The 17239-nt window shown below is 40.3% G+C and overlaps 1 protein-coding gene across 6 annotated transcripts in view; it reads right to left on the reverse strand.

Annotated features, from left to right (window-relative positions):
* Positions 1-17239, reverse strand: part of LOC132393124 (rho GTPase-activating protein 6-like) — a 532445-nt gene that overhangs the window by 163609 nt on the left and 351597 nt on the right. The window contains exon 1 of one of the 6 annotated variants that reach the window (XM_059967954.1): positions 16014-16030. The exons of the other annotated variants lie outside the window; for them this stretch is intronic. Within the exon in view, the coding sequence (XP_059823937.1) occupies positions 16014-16022 (9 nt within the window). The 5' untranslated portion in view covers positions 16023-16030. Of the gene's footprint in view, positions 1-16013; positions 16031-17239 lie in introns of those variants that run through there. 6 annotated transcript variants of the gene reach the window in all.

Genomic DNA, 17239 nt, shown 5'->3' on the forward strand with positions numbered 1-17239 from the left:
TATTACAAGAGTTACACTTGAAAAAAGTCGCTGGCTGACTTTCTGGTTCTGAGATGTTGACGATGAATTGCACAGTGGGTGGCAGGCTTGGAATTTCATTTTTCATAAATGCCACTAAATCAGCATGGTGCTTCATCTGTTGCATGAGAAATCATGTTCCTAATTGCAATACTTTTATCCTCAATATACATTTTGAGTTCATCATAGATTGATTCTCTGTTGATATTTGTTATTAAGCTTTTTACAAAAGAGAATCTCTTCATAAGCTTTTTCATTTTTGATAAACTATTCATATACCATTAGCAATCCCACGTTATCTCGTACAGTTGACACATCCAGTTGTATCCCAAATTCTGTTTGTAGCTCTGTGCACAGTTGATACTGAATGCCTTCACTCATTTTGTCAATACGTCGAGCTACAGCGTTAGTACTCAGAGGAGTTGATTTGAAAATACTGGTATCAATTTTGAGATCAGTGGTGAGCACTTCTGACACAGCAGGCATTTATTAATCTTTCACCAATTGTATGAGATTTTACACACTTTGCTATCATTTTGGAAATGTTATAAGAAGCATTGAGATCACTATCAAGGTCATTTTCAGCTTTCTTGGCAAATGACTTGAGTGTGCAACTCTTTGAATGCTTCTTTCATCTTCTGGAACAGGGTAATACATAATACAAAGGCTTTTCAGGGTGTTTTTATGGGAATGTTCTTGCGATCTTGATGGTTTCATGGCTTCATTAGACAGTACAGTATTGCAAATAAGACACACTAGTGTTGCTGATCTGACAGGAAAAGAATAAAACTATAGTCCAGGTATGTAACATCGTATTAACATACTTTCTGTAGTTTCTATTTCATACAGGATTAGAATTCAAGACTTCACTGCCTTCAGACTCATGGAGATCGTGACATGTTTATCCATCATTAACAGGGCTAAACTAAAATTTAAAATTAACACAAACTGGGAATGCCTATCGGATGTTCATGACGGCTGCGAGTTGACACGGTCGGTCAGGTCTCCTGCCTCACATTAGGGTGCCGCTTACAATCCTGTTCCCCCCACCCCCAAGAATCTAGAATGCCCCCTAACGACTTCTATTTCCCCTAATGCCCCCTCAGGACACATAACCTCTGCTGTTGGGAATCACTGATAGAGGATATTGAATGCTAGCAATTTTCAACCAAAACAGTATAGTCCAGAGCTGCTGCTAAGTTTAGTCCAGAGGGCAATCAACAGATGCAGAGCTGGTGAAGGTGTGCTGCTAAAGTAAAAGAATAGTTATGATCTTATTGAAAGGGAGAGCAGACTCAAGAGGCCTTTCCATTGTCCTCTCACATAAGGCAGATTGGTGGAAATGGCAGCAGTTGTTGTTGAACAAACATATACAAAGAGTACCACAAAACAGGCAGAAACAGAAATGGAAGGTTGGAAAACCTCCATCATTGCATGTTCAATCTTTTCATCCCTTAACGTATTTAACTAAAAGTACTAAAAGACTAATGGAAAAGCTACCTGTATTTAAGAATTTAATTACAGATTTATTTACTTGATTTTAAAATACCTTGTACTTGAAAGGTTGCAAAGCAAAATTAGAATTGACAAGGAATAATTGGAAATTCTCAATGGAAATGGCACTAGACAGTCTCAGTAATCATACTGACTTACTAAATCACGAGTTGCTGAACAGTAGTCTAGTTGGATTAACTTCAGGTAAAATGTCAAGTCTATTATTCACTGCCAACTAAACTTGATGAGATTGAATGTTTAATTCTGACACTGTGGCATCACCTGACCCACCAGATTGCACTTGACGTACTGTATCTTGCAATAAATTCCCAGTCATCACTAAGTATGTAGAACGATCAAACTATAACTGTGGGTGGAAGTTAGGAACAAGAAGGGGTCAATAACTCTACTGGGTGGTTTTTAAAGACCACCCAATACTAACAGGGACATCGAGGAGCAGATAGGGAGACAGATTCTGGAAAGGTGAAATAATAACAGGGTTGTCCTGATGGGAGATTTTAATTTCCCAAATACCGATTGGCATCTCGCTAGAGCGCAGGGTTTAGATGGAGTGTAGTTTGTTAGGTGTGTTCAAGAAGGTTTATTGACACAATATGTAGATAAGACTACAAGAGGAGAGGCCGTACTTGATCTGGTATTGGGAAATGAATCTGGTCAGGTGTCAGATCTCTCAGTGGAAGAATGTTTTGGAGATAGTGATCACAATTCTATCTCCTTTACCATAGCATTGGAGAGGGAGAGGAACAGACAAGTTAGGAAAGCATTTAATTGGAATAAGGGGAAATATGAAGCTATCAGGCAGAAGCTTGGAAGCGTAAATTGGGAACGGATGGTCTCAGGGAAATGTACGGAAGAAATGTGGCAAATGTTCAAGGGATAAGTGTGTGGAATTCTGCATAGGTATGTTCCAATGAGACAGGAAGAGGATGGTAGGGTACAAGAATAATGGTGTACAAAAGCTCTTGTATATCTAGTCAAGAAGAACTACTTATGAAAGGTTCAAAAAGCTAGGTAATGATAGAGATTTAGAAGATTATAAGGCTAGCAGGAAGGAGTTTAAGAAAAAAATTAGGAGAGCCAGAAGCCCTTGGCAGCCAAGAGTAAGGAAAACCCCAAGGCATTCTGCAAGTATGTGAAGAGTACGAATATAAGATGTGAGAGAATAGGACCAACCAAGTGTGACAGTGGGAAAGTGTGTATGGAACCGGAGGAGATAGCAGATGTACATAATGAATACTTTGCTTCAGTATTCACTATGGAAAAGGATCTTGGCGATTGTAGGGATGACTTACAGTGGACTGAAAAGCTTGAGCACGTAGATATTAAGAAAGAGGATGTGCAGGATCTTTTGGAAAGCATCAAGTTGGGTAAGTCACTGGGACCAGATGAGTTGTACCCCAGGCTACTGTGGGAGGTGAGGGAGGAGATTGCTGAGCCTCTGGTGATAAACTTTGCATCATCAATGGGGACAGAAGAGGTTCCGGAGGATTGAAGGGATGTTGTTCCATTATTCAAGAAAGGCAGTAGAGGTAGCCCAGGAAATTACAGACCAGTGAGTCTTACTTCAGTGGTTGGTAAGTTGATGGAGAAGATCCTGAGAAGCAGGACTTATTAACATTTGGAGAGGCATAATATGATTAGGAATAGTCACTATGGCTTTGTCAAAGGCAGGTCGCGCCTTACAAACCTGATTGAATTTTTTTGTGGATGTAACTAAATACATGGATGAAGGTAGAGCAGTAGATGTAGTGTATATGGATTTCAGCAAGGCATTTGACAAGGTACCCCTTGCAAGGCTTATTGAGAACGTAAGGAGGCATGGGATCCAAGGAGACATTGCTTTGTGGATCCAGAACTGGCTTGCCTACAGAAGGCAAAGTGTAGTTGTACATGGGTCATATTCTGCATGGAGGTCGGTCACCAGTGGTATGCCTCAGGGATCTGTTCCGGGACCCCTCCTCTCCATGATTTTTATAAATGACCTGGATGAAGAAGAGGAGGGACAGGTTAGTAAATTTGCTGATGACACAAAGGTTGGAGGTGTTGTGGACAGTGTGGAGGGCTGTCAGAGGCTACAGTGGAACATTGATAGGATGCAAAACTGGTCTGAGAAGTGGCAGATGGAGCTCAACCGAGAGTCAGTGAGGTGGTTCATTTTGGTAGGTCAAATATGATGACAGAATATAGTATTAATGGTAAGACTCTTGGCAGTGTGGAGGATCAGAGGGAGCTTGTGGTCCGAGTCCAGAGGACACTCAAGGCTGCTGTGCAGATTGACTCTGTGGTTAAGAAGGCATATGGTGCATTGGCCTTCATCAATTGTGGAATTCAGTTTAGGAGCCAAGAGGTAACACTGCAGCTATATAGGATCCTGGTCAGACAACACTTGGAGTACTATGCTCAGTTCTGGTCGCCTCACTACAGGAAGGACGTGGAAACCATAGAATGGGTGCAGAGGAGATTTACAAGAATGTTGCCTGGATTGGGGAGCATGCCTTATAAGAATTGGTTAAGTGAACAGAGTCTTTCTTCCTTAGAGAATGAGAGGTGACCTCACAGAGGTGTACAAGATGATGAGAGGCATTGATCGTGTGGATTGTCAGAGGCTTTTTCCCCCCAGGGCTGAAATGACTAGCACAAGAGGGCACAGTTTTAAGGTGCTTGGAAGTAGGTACAGAGGAGATGTCACGGGTAAGTTTTTACACAGAGAGTGGCGAGTGCGTGGAATGGGCTGCTGGTGACGGTAGTGGAGGTGGATACGATAGGGTCTTTTAAGAGACCCCTGCATAGGTACATGGAGCTCAGAAAAATAAAGGGCTATGGGTAACCCTAGGTAAATTCTCAGGTAAGGACATGTTTGGCACAGCTTTGTGGCCAAAGGACCTGTATTGTGCTGTAGGTTTTCTACGTTTCTATTTTATTTAGCGATACGGTGCAGAACAGACCCATCCGGCCCAACGAGTCACACTGCCCAGCAAACCACCGTGTTAACCCTAGCCTAAACACAGGACCATTTTATAATGACCAACTTAACTATCAAGTGGTATAGTTTTGGAATGTGGAAAGAAACCAGAACCCCCATGGAACCCCAAGCATTCACGTCCTTAAAAGACGTCAGTATTGAACGCCAAACTCTGATGTTGCAAGCTTTAATAGTGTCGTGCTAACTGCAGCCTATTTTTAAATACACCCACTGTGATAGTATACTCTTGGGCAGTTTAACCCACTAATGTGCCATCTGGCAGACAGCAGCGCAAGGAGATTGGAAAATGGATTGTATTTCTGCTGGACCCATGCATGGTATGCTATTAAACCCATTTTAAAAACGTCCATTAAATGTTGTCTGACTTTCTTTTCCTGAGGAACTGCCAAGTCTAAGACACTTCTATTTATAAACTTGCTGGCATCCTATTTCCCCTTGCTGCTGTGACATCATACTTCCTTTGTGCAGAGTGAACTACAGGAGAAAGCATCTATGTCCTATCTGGTCTGGACAGTTCATGCTCAGAATTTAACTTAAAGTGAATCTTCACCAATAGTGATGGCAACCCAGCTGATTATTGTCATAACTGCCTATAAAGGCAAGGCTGCTTTATGAACACATTACATCTTGCAGCTAAACCCCAGTGGTAATTTTGCATGCAAGATTCAAAGCAGCTGCTAAGTGGATGCAATGCTAGCAAGATAAGCCCCTTTGAAAGCTTGTTTTCACGGTTTGCAAATTTGGTCCTGCTTGCTGATTACCACAATTCAAATTTATCTGGAGGTTCTGAGGCAGACTTCTGCAGATTTGACATAAACAAAGATTAAACCTAGATAGATTGGACGTGGAGAGGATGTTTCCCATAATGGGGAAGACAAGTACCAGAGGGCATAAGGATGTCCCTTTAGAACACAGATGAGGAGGAATTTATTCAGCCAGTGGGTGGTGAATCTGTGGAATTCATTGCCAGTGATGACTGTGGAGGCCAAGTCAGGTGGTATATTTAAAGCGGTGGTTGATAAGCTCTTGATTAGTAAGAGTGTCAAAGGTTACAGGGAGAAGACAGGAAAATGGGGATTAAAGAGAGAATAAATTGGCCATGATGTGGAGAATGGACTAATTCTGCTCCTATGTCTTCTGGTCTGAACACAACAGGCATGGTGTATTAATTCAGTGGATGTTATTTGGAGGTTCAGACAAGCGATTCAGAGGCAGAGGATGGGGTATGGTGGGGGGGGTGCAAAAGAGGGAACTGGAAAGATTTAGCAGCAATTCTGCTGCAAAAGTGTCACATCCCACCCTCCTGCCTCTCTCTTTTGCAAGTTAGCACTGTTCCCTTTGACCTCATGTTCTCCATGTACACCTCCGGCCCATACAATGCTACAGCAAAACACCGATGGACAAACATTGCCATTTGTCCTTATTATCCCTACAAAATGAAACACAGCACTTCCTCCACATGAGGTCATCAGAGAATTTCAACATCATGCTAATGTTGATACTTCAAAACCTCCCTTCAAATATCCAGCAGCATGCAAAAGGTGAAGCCCCTTTAAATAACACCCGGGATCCTCCGAAACTTATTCCCACCAACTGAGCACTGGCAGAAGTAGACTTTAGTCTGCTTACCACGAGGTTACTGCGCAGCTTTCTTTATGCACTCTGTCAGGCCACTCAAGTCTCAAACAATCCACTAAAGCAACAATCTGTCATGAACCTCTGAGTGGCCATTCACTTCACAAGCTTCACCACTAAGGTACCATCTTACCATCAACCAACATTTGATCTTAGGACCCATACTGGCCACTTACAGATTTTTTTAATACTGAAATTTTAAGGACAACTCCTCTCCCTGCCACCAGTCTATGATAACAATCCTGCCAAGTGCTAATGGAGGACACTCAAGAATATCGTTATGCCAATCAACTCACTTTTCAAGGAATTATATTGCCATCCAGTCTCTTTTAAGATTGGTAGTTTTCATGGCCAACACCTAACATTCTAAAGAAGCACCCATGTAGTATACGGCCATGGTAGCAATTGTTCCAAATGGGTCCTGAATATTGATCTGTCTCTCCACGTCTACCTAGGCAAGGTTGCAAGAAAGTATAAAATCAAATAAGGCATGATCTTCCAATTCAATTGTTTGTTTCTCAGAGATGATGGTGGAGATCAAACTGTCAGCAAAGCAAAATAAGTAGTCAGTGCAAACCCACACAAATAGCACACACCTTTGAGTCAGAAATAAGATACCCAGGTACAAATTCTACACTCATACTCAAGTGCTGAGGTAATGCTGCATTGTTGGGCATCTGTATGAAACATCAGAGTATTTGATTGGCAAGGCTGAAGCATATCAGTGACACAAACTTGGTTTAATTTCAAAACTGAAAATGTAAAACTCAGATATGGTATGAGGAAATGAAAGTCTTCTTCATGGTGGACGGCAATGACTGGGGAAATGGACAAACACAATGAATGAAATTTAGTGAAGCAATAAAGAGATCAGTGATTTTAGGACTGAAAGTGCCTTAATGCCGTCATTTTGGACTGCACTACATCAGATGGATGTGGTGCTGTCTTCTATCCTTGGACTCACTTTACACCGCACGCTGCCGGAGCGGTGCTGCCAGGATAATCGAGGACAAGACCTACCCAGCCAACACACTTTTTGTCCCACTTCCCCCCGGGAGAAGGTTCAGGAGCTTGAAGATTTGTACGGCCAGATTTGGGAACAGCTTCTTTCCAACTGTGATAAGTCTGCTGAACAGATCCTGACCCGGATCTGGGCCGTACCTTCCAAATATCTGGACCTGATTTGCACTACCTTACTTTCCCTTTTCTATTTTTACTAGTTCTGATTTATAATTTAAATTTTTATTATATTTACTTTGATTTGTACTTCAGGGAGCGAGAAGCACAGAAACAAATATCACTGTGATGATTGTACACTCTAGTATCAATTGTTTGGTGACAATAAAGTATACTTCTCTTGAAAGATTGAAAAGTGTCAATATTATTTAAACATTACAACACTAAAAGGTGATGCGGGGGGAAAAAAGAGAGGATTCATCTACATAAATCCTCAAACTGGAAGAAGAAAGTTGTTCCTCAAAAAAAGTCTTTGGGTTTCAATAATTTTTTTAATTAATAGAAACATGCAGAACAAACACAAAAATCTTTGCTAGATTTTTAAACAAGATAACTTGTCATTACCCGTTGTGTAGCTTCCTGCATCTTGCAGTATGAAACTTGCTGTTATGCAGCAAGCATGACAGTGACTACATTGCTTTGGAGTAATTGGGAGCTGAAGAACATATTGGAGAAATGCATGCTTTTGGATGACTCACTCCTACAGAACATTATATTCTAATGATATGGTAAACAAATGAATATACTCTAGAGTCAAGTTTGGTTAAGAATTTGAATTACAGACCGAAAAACTGCATGTTTAATCTGCCAAATAATACACCTGCCTTGGTATCAGCACAACAGAGTTTTGCCAGACTGAGTTCCGGGATGACAGGAGGTTGAGAGAGAATGGCCTGCATTCACTGAAATTTTGAGGTATTAGAGGGAGTGTTCGTCGAGGCATGGAAAATTGAGGGATTGACGGGATAGATACCAAGATGCTATCTCTACTAAGTGGAGAGTCTAGAACTGCCTCAAGAGAAGAGATCAGTGATTTTAGGACTAAAAGTGCCTTAATGCCATCATTTTGGACTGCACTACTTCAGGTGGATGTGGTGGTAAGTCAAGGTTGAGTTCAATAGGTTTTTGGACACACAGGAATCTGTGGCTGGGCAGTAATGAGAACCTGTGTCAATATTGATGAGGAAAGCAAGCTCAAGAGTCCCCTTCTTCCCCTTCATGTATTGTTAATGTTTGTATTCAAACCTAATGCTCTTTCAGGCATTAAATTCTGCCATCAAAGGTGCATACTCTAATACTCACAGGAACAGAAGAGGATTTGGGAAATGGGAGTAAATCCAGAGGGATAAAAAGGTGAACAGGTTATGTAGTGCTGTGAATATGGGAGCAAAACATCCAATAAAGGAGTAGACACACAAGGTTCAAAACTATTGTTCTGGATGTGAATGTAGCTTAGAATATGGGCAAGAATAATAACTCTCTATGGTGGAAAGAAAAGGTTCAGTGAGAAATGAAGATCATGGTTACGAAGGCACCATGGACCAAATAATCTCAAACTCTACTGGAAAGTCCCATGGTAATCAGATCTTTAGTCCTAATCAGCAAAATAATGTGCACATTGTCTAAACCTGACTACACCCATGGCTAGGCACAGCTCAAAGACCATCTATAAATCCGCTAATGATCCCTCTGTTGGCAGAATCTCAGATGGCAACAGATCGCCTGGTTGAGTGGTGTTGTAGCTAAACATGAGTAAGACCAATGAACTGGGAACTTCAAAAAGGGGGAGTTGGGAAAACATGCAAGAGCTCACACTGAGGGGTCAGCAGTGGAAAGGGTGAGCAGCTTCAAGTGCTTGGGTGACAACAGCTCAGAGGAACTATCCTGGGCCTAACACATTCATGCAATCACGAAGGCGGCTGGCCACTAGCTCTCTTCAATAGAGGTTTGAGGAAATTTGGTATATCATCAAAGAGTTGCAAGTTTCTACAGGTCTACAGTGGGGAGTATTCTGACACCACAGCCTGGATTGGAGAATCCAATCACAGGACTGCAAGAACCCAGCTCCACCTGGGGCACAACCCTCCTCACCATCAAGGAAATCATAAGGATGCTTTGCCGCAAGAAAGTGAGATCCATCACTGAGAACCCTCCCCAGGAAATGTCCTCTTCTCGTCACTACCATCGGAGAAAAGGTACAGGAGCCTGAGACCCACACTCAGCATTTTATGAATAGCTTCTTTCCCTCTGTTGTCAGTTTTCTGAAGTCCATTGACCATAAATATCATTTCAATGTGACTTTTTTGGCACCAATTAATTATTTCAGTTTTTGTTATTTATTTATTTTTGGAACTTGCAGCAATTATGTTGTGCATTGTACTTCTGCTGTGGAATAACAAATTTCATGACATATCTCAATGATAATAAACCTAATTCTGATGCCGAACTGCAGAGAGAAAGTGGAAGCATGAGCTGAGTTTTCTCAGTGTCTGGGTTCAGAAAAAGGGTCCTTCTGACCAGGTAAATGATAAGCCTGAGAGCTTGATGCTGGCAGCAGAAAGGAAAAATATGGAAGAAAATCTTTATCTTTTCCTATAACAATGGTTGTAAAAGCATTTAAATGTCTGGTACATCCAGAGGTCACAGAAAACACTAAGGATGGAAGTCTTTTTGTTTCAGGAAACACAGACCTTTTGAATATCCTGTCTATACATTGAATGCCTTCTCTTCGTTATTGGTTTTATCACGGCACTTTTGATAAAGCAGAAGGAATGCGCAGACAAAACAACTGTTGTGATGTGCAGCCAACATCTCAATTCCTCCCCAACACCACTAAAACAAAAAAATCACCACAATAAAAACAAACAGCGACCAACTAGCTTTCAGGGTGATGGGAGAATTGGTAGAGTATACCCAGCCAAATCTGTGGCATTGTTCTCCGCAGTGAGTTCTCATGAGAACTTTAATTATAGCCACTTGCAACACATCCAAACACAACCAGATGTACAACAGAATAAAAGCTCGTCTCACCATTGTTATACATGTCAACTCCAATTGCAAAAAAAAATTACAGGGCCCTCAAGAGCATATGCAAGGCATGACCTGCTTGTAGGAGGGAAGGACAATTGTGTTAAGACCTACATTTCTTTCAGTTAATGGAAGTACACACGGTCTGATAAATTCACTTAACCAGCCATCATCACCCGAATGGCAGTGTGCCGCTTAAACCCAAAGCAACAGGTTTTGCATCAATAACCAGCTTGTTTATAACTTCAAGCTTACATTATTTACTTTCCTAGTTTTTCATAAGTGTCAAAAGGACTGCGCAGTGTGAAGATTTTACATGGCCCTTAGCTCAGATGTAGTCTACTTCCACTAAACATTCCTGAAAGACTTGTTAATTATTCGCAAGTGAAAACTTCTAAAAGTTGAGATGAGTTGAGATCACCACTGCAAGTTTCAGGGTTTTGATTGAGGGTTAAACATCAGTTTAATGCTGGTATGCTGCACTAAATATTTAACTAAGATATACATAGTTACGTGTCATCGAGTCATCCTCGACTCATGGCAACTCTATGGATAGTTGCCCTAAATGAGTAGATCCTTGCAAAGGCAGTTCAGTGTAGATAACTCTGCACTTATAGCTGCCTTTATTGTGTCCATCTATCTGATTGGCGGCCTTCCTCCCTTCCACCTTGCCAAGCATAATATTATTTCCAGGGAACTGTTTCTTTGTATGATGTGCCCAAAGTACAATTGCTGGAGTTTTGTCATTTGAGCCTCCAGAGAGAGGACCATTGAGGACCAATCCATTTGTTTTGTGAGAGGTCCACGAGATGTGTAGTACTGTATTTTTCCCCAGCACCACGGTTCAAAGGTGTCAATACACTTCCTGTCCTTCTTCATCATCTAACTTTCACAGTCTTTGTAAAGTCAAATCTTTGTATATAGAGATAGACTCCTGTTCTTGAGGATCTTCTCTAAATCCCTCATGGCTGCTCTGCCAAGGGCAATCCTTCTTTGGATCTCTTGACTGCTTACCGCTTCGGCGTTGATCACCGATCCACATAACTTGAAACTATCAACCACTTCAATTTCCTCTCCATCGAGATATACAGTATTTTCTATTTATTTACTTTTTTTAAAAAATCTTTTATTATGCATTGCATTGTACTGCTGCTGCAAAGTTAACAAATTTCATGACCTATGCCAGTGATATTACACCTGAATCTGAATGTGCCATAATTGACCCACACTCTCAGATTAGTGCTTCAGCAAGACACCAAGGTTTCAAGAGATGGGTGAAACAATAAACAGTCACAGAGGTGATTCAAAAGGGAGAAAAATAATTATAAACAATAAAGAATATGGAGACCATGAATGCGTTCTTTATAAAAAAAAAATCAACATTAAAATGGGGCAGTATAAATGCTGTAAATCCTTACAAAAAAGCATTATGAAAAGTCTCTGATTATTTCATGACAAATTCAATCTACAAATTTATTATCTGAAAACTTACGAGAATTGAAAATTATGTTCTCAATAATAAAGATACCGAATCACAAATTCTTTCAATAAATAATATTCCTAGTTTTGTCAAGTGAAAATAAATTACATTTTGCTGAGGTGTGTAAAGCAACTCTGTTAAGCTAGATGTGTATTACTATATTGTTATGGAATTTACTCTGAACTACTCGATATGGCACTACTTACAGAATACGCTAGCTGTATATTCTTTCCATGAATAAAATATTATCAGAGCAGATAGCTTATCTTCTACAAGGCAAAACTTTCAGAAAATTTCCAAGAATATGGATAATACAGTTCCCTAATTTCAAATAAATTGTCAAGCAGCAACTTTGGGGCCTAAAGCTTGAAAAGCAACGGCTTGTTTGCATGTCCATATACCATCTCAAAGAACAAGTGAAGAAGGTGACTCAAGTGAACAAAATGGGAAATGAGCCACTGTAGAGCAGTTAGGAAGGGAAATCAAATGTTGGTCAAAAAGTTTCAATTCGAGAAGGTTTCGCACAATGGAGAACGCCGTGGTTCCCACAACGTACATATCAGGCAGACTGTGTTAGTCCATACAACTGATGTATTTTTTAAGCATTCGAAAGTCTCCATTATTTTCTCAAGTAACTAAGAACTATGAAGTTGTCAGAACATGGAGACTGAAGCCAGGTTTAACCCCGTTCCCAGTTTTCATTCTGTGCAGGCAAGAGGACTGCAGTAAATAGATCACTGAAAACAGTTCCTTTTTAAACGAAACTTAAGCAATTCAAAGTTGCAAGTATAATCAATATTGTTGGTATTTCGTGCAAGATGGAGTTTGTAAAGGGAAGCAGGTTAAGGAGGAAGGAGGGTTGATAAATACAGATGAAAGCTTGGGTTCTGGAAAGAACAAAAAGCAATTAAAAAATTTACTACTCCTGTTATGGTTTAATATTGCAGTTGAAGCTACACGGGAGAGTTGGGAGGAAAAGCAAGCTTAGAAAGCTGAAACCAGTTGCCATCTATCACAAATTATGTGCATATATTCAAAGAGATACTTCTGAGTGACATAATTTCAGGAAACCCAAAAACGCAAAATATGAACAACATTTTGAATTAAGAAGGTGGGGTGTAGAGGCTTTGCTGGGCGATTGCTGTGTAAAACCCACTCTCCCCTTGGCGTTACGAGGGCTGCAAAGAAAAGAGCCATCGGGACCATCGCAGAGGCTGCCAGGCAAGCCTCCTGATGACTTTGTATCAAGGGCTGTGAACCGTGGACCAGTGCTCCTGGGACACAAGCCAGGGCCTAACCAATCCTGGCTGGCTCAGCTGGGTGGATCTCATGTCAAAAGGCTCAAAACACCTGATGACCCTAAGTTACATCATTGATGGTGTGTCCCAGTGTAACAAGGATGCATCTTAACATCAGAAGTGTGTGCATTGCTTGTTACTTCACTTATGAGCCAATCCAGTAACCACTCCAAATAAGCCCGTCACCGTAGAGCCCACTTAGGTCCATAAGCACTGAAGCTGACAATGGAACAATACTTTTGTAGGATCTTTCCAATCCTTAGAAATAAACTTTAAACACAACAAACTGAGCGGGTTGAAAGTGGGTCCCAATGCCAAAAGTCATAGAATCAGATTCAGAGTTACTATCACTGGCATATGTGTATTACAATGCAATACATGATAATACAGGAAAAAAGCAAATCAATTACAGTAAGTTTGTGTATATTAAATAGTTAAATTAAAATAATGCAAAAACAGAAATAATAAAAAATGTGAGGTGGTGTTCATGGGTTTAATGTCCATTTAGAATCGTACTTGTTAGCTTTACTGCAGTCCAATGCAAAGCATGATGAAGATATAAAAAAAGAATTATATTCATGAATATTAAATAGTAGTGTAAAAACAGAAATTAAGGAAGTATTGAGATAGTGTTCATAGGTTCAATGCCTGCTTAGAAATCAAATGGCAGAGGGGAAGAATCTTTACCTGAATCAATGAGTGTGTGCATTCAGGCTTCAGTATCTCCTTCCTGATGATAACAACGAGAAAAGGGCATGCCCTGGGTGATGGGGATCCTTAATAACAGTGCCACCTTTCTGAGGCACTGCTCCTTGAAGATGACCTGGATACTATGGAGTCTAGAACACAAGATGGAGCTGACTAATTTTACAACTTTCTGTAAATTCTTTTGATCCTGTGCAGTAGACACCACCCCCAACCCCCATACCAGACAGTGATACTGCTAGTTACAATGCTCTCCGTGGTACTAGTACAAATCCCTCATACAACATAATGCATTACCAAGCTGCCTTATAGTTAAGAACTTTTATTTTTAACATTTTTTTAACTTTAGCATTCTGAATTACACTTTTCCTTTCTTTCTGATCCTCCTTAGTCTGTAGGTTTTCACAAATAGGTGTTAAATTTACATGGATAGGAGCAATTCAACAGGTATTTAATACAAAGTTATTGAGAATGATTATATAAATACAGTCAAATTTGCAAAACCACATAATGACTGTAAGATCAGACTTCCAGTATTCTGTTGTTTTTTTTTAAAGTTAACACTTGAGCAGAGGGCTTCTTCTCTCCCTACACTAGAGTTCTGGAATACTTTTAAGTATATATCTAATCCTCAGGTTTTACTGTGCAGAATTAAAAATAGCAGATAAAATGATGCAATCTTCTCATATCTAAAGCAGGTCTTTTGAAATTGGATCCGTCAATTATTTCCTGCACCAACAATGGAAAGCGATGCCAGATGAATAGCTGAGATGAAGTCTTGGGTCGACAAAAACAAATAACATTAAAACATAAACAGAAAATGCTGGACCCTTCAATCTGGAATTTTGATTCTGCTTCACTTCCCACAGATGCAGCTTGACCTGCTGAGCATTTCCAGCATTTTCTGTTTTTATAGACACTAGCATCTGCAGTTATTTTTATATTTTCACCAACAAATACCACTATTCTGGCTCAAGTTCTAATTTCATTGAAGACCAGAGAACTTTTATCAAGAATGTTTCATGCTTTCACTTACTTCGCACAGCAGGCTTCCACAGGGAGAAATGATTATTTCTAAGGCAATCCATCATTTCCTTGGCATCTCTGAACCTTTAGAAACTAATATGTTTCAACTCATAGTTTTACCCTAGTGGAATTGTGAATAGTTGATCTGCTTTAGACATAATGGGATAATAATTATCTTAATATTCAATTAGGATCTTTTATATCAAACATTTGCTATTCCTTGGTTTGTGCAACAATTTAGCATATTTGCTCTATATTTCTGTAACCCAAGTAAAATCCCACAAGAGACTTCAGATTCTGGAATCTGGAGAACTCAGCATGTCAGGCAGCATCTGTGGTGAGAAGTGGGCAGTCAGTATTTCGGGTCGAGACCATTCATCCGGACTGCAACAGTCCCATGAAAATCTCAATACTTGATTATATGGATGGAAACCACCTGCCTCTGAGAGGATCTCAACTCAGTTCCCACTGCATAAAAAAATTACAATCCAGAAATATCAATGATCACAAGCAGACTTTGACTCTGATGAGACACAAGAACGGGAGCATTGGATAAAGAAAATGTAAAAAATATTATCGATCAAAAGTGTACTACTTGAAAATGAATGTGTGGAAGCACACAACATGGGCTATACAACAGTCTTGAACAACTGTTCTATTCCCCAGCAAAATCCTTTATTTTAAATCCCGGTGTTTCGATGGCCCAGTTTTAACAGTTTGACATGCCAAAGTACTGGCAAATGTTCCATCACAAATACGCAATATAAATCAAGTGGAAATATTCATCAGTGTCCTATTCACTCTTCTCACACCAATAAAAATACCAGTCCATCAGCTAGCTCCAGTCATATGCATAATCACCTGTACATTAGCGACCAACCTACTTACAGTGGAATTTTCTGTCCCAAACATCAGTCCAGCTACATGTGAAGACACTCACTCACTACCATAGCCATAATAGTCAGGTACCACTTAAGTACCAAAAGCACCACAAATTCTTTCCTCCCACTGATGCTGCTCAACCTGCTGAGTTCTTCCAGCAGATTCCAACACCCGCAGTCTCTTGCGTATCCTAGGAAAGGAGACTTCACAAGAAAATGCTGACTACAGTGTTCCACTGCACATTACCTCCTTTTGCACTATGTAGATGTAGGCAAGACTCAAGGTCAATCACTAATATGTGCCAAATCTGTAGATCACTACCAAGCTGCTGAGCACAGCCATTGGTTTGACTGCTTCCTAGTGACTCCTGACCTCGGCAGCAGGGAAGGACAGAATTATGCTCCCTTCATAAGTCAAACAGACTTACAGCTTTCATTGTCCTCGGAATGCCACACTCAGCGAGTGGAGGTCCAAACAGAGATGACACCTTTGTGAAGTGGAGAGAAAGTACGTAGTTAAAGAAAGAGAATTTACTGCCAGAAACGTATATTGTAATACGCAGAGGACGCATGAAAGAGTTTTTCAATTCTTAGAAAAAAGTTACTGTTTAATTGGAAGATATGGCATATATCTGCATTGTTCCAGACAATTGTGCAACAGTCAGCAAATCAAATTGTGCAATAGTCAGCAAGTTCAAATTGTAATACAGTAACATTCCATTAATATAGCACACACAGGACTTTGTGGGTGCAAGGCACATTTTCAGACCACTGGATGCTATTCATACTAATACCCCAATGCATTTTTATTATATTAACTTGCATTGTTGGTCAAAGACTAAAATAGAGTTGCTGAGGACATCTTATTCCTATTGATTGGTCCAATATTTTGCAATGCAAAAAGGACAATATTAGGCACAAGAGGCCACTCATGTTGAGCCATTCATATTGAGACTGTCCTTTCCTTTTTCACAGATATGGAATCATGGAGCAATGCAGCACAGAAATAGGCCCTTTAGCCCATCTAGTCCATGTCAAATTATTGTTCTGCCTAACCCAGCAACCCACAACTAGACAATAGTCCTCCACACCCTTCCCATTCACATTCCTATCCCAATTTTCTTTTTTTTTTTAAATCAAACCCTCACCCGCCACTCTTGCTGGCAGCTCGTGCCACCCTCTGACTGACGAAGTTGTCCCTTAGTTCACCTTTAACCTGTGACCTCTATTTCTAGTCTCACCCAGGCTAAGTGGAAAAAGGCTGCTTGCATTTACCCTGTCATAACTTTTCACACCTCTACTAAATCTCCCCTCGTTCTCCTGTGCTCCAAGGAATAAGTCTCAATCTATTCAACTTCCCCTGATAACTCAGGTCCCCATTCCAGCACCATTGCAAATTTTCTCTGCACTCCTTCAATATTATTGATATATTTCCTGTAGTACAGTAGGTGACCAAAACTGCACGCAACAGTCCAATTAGGCCTCACTAATGTCTTATACAACTTCAACATAACATCCCAACTCTTGTACTCTATATTTTGATTTATGAAGGCTAATGTGCCAAAAGCTCCCTTTACAACCCTATCTACCCATGATGCTACTTTCAAGGAATTATGGATCAGTATTCCCACATCCCTCTATTTGTATTCTCAAA

The sequence above is a fragment of the Hypanus sabinus genome, chromosome 4 (genome assembly GCF_030144855.1).
Source record: "Hypanus sabinus isolate sHypSab1 chromosome 4, sHypSab1.hap1, whole genome shotgun sequence".
Classification (NCBI taxonomy): Eukaryota; Metazoa; Chordata; class Chondrichthyes; order Myliobatiformes; family Dasyatidae; genus Hypanus; species Hypanus sabinus.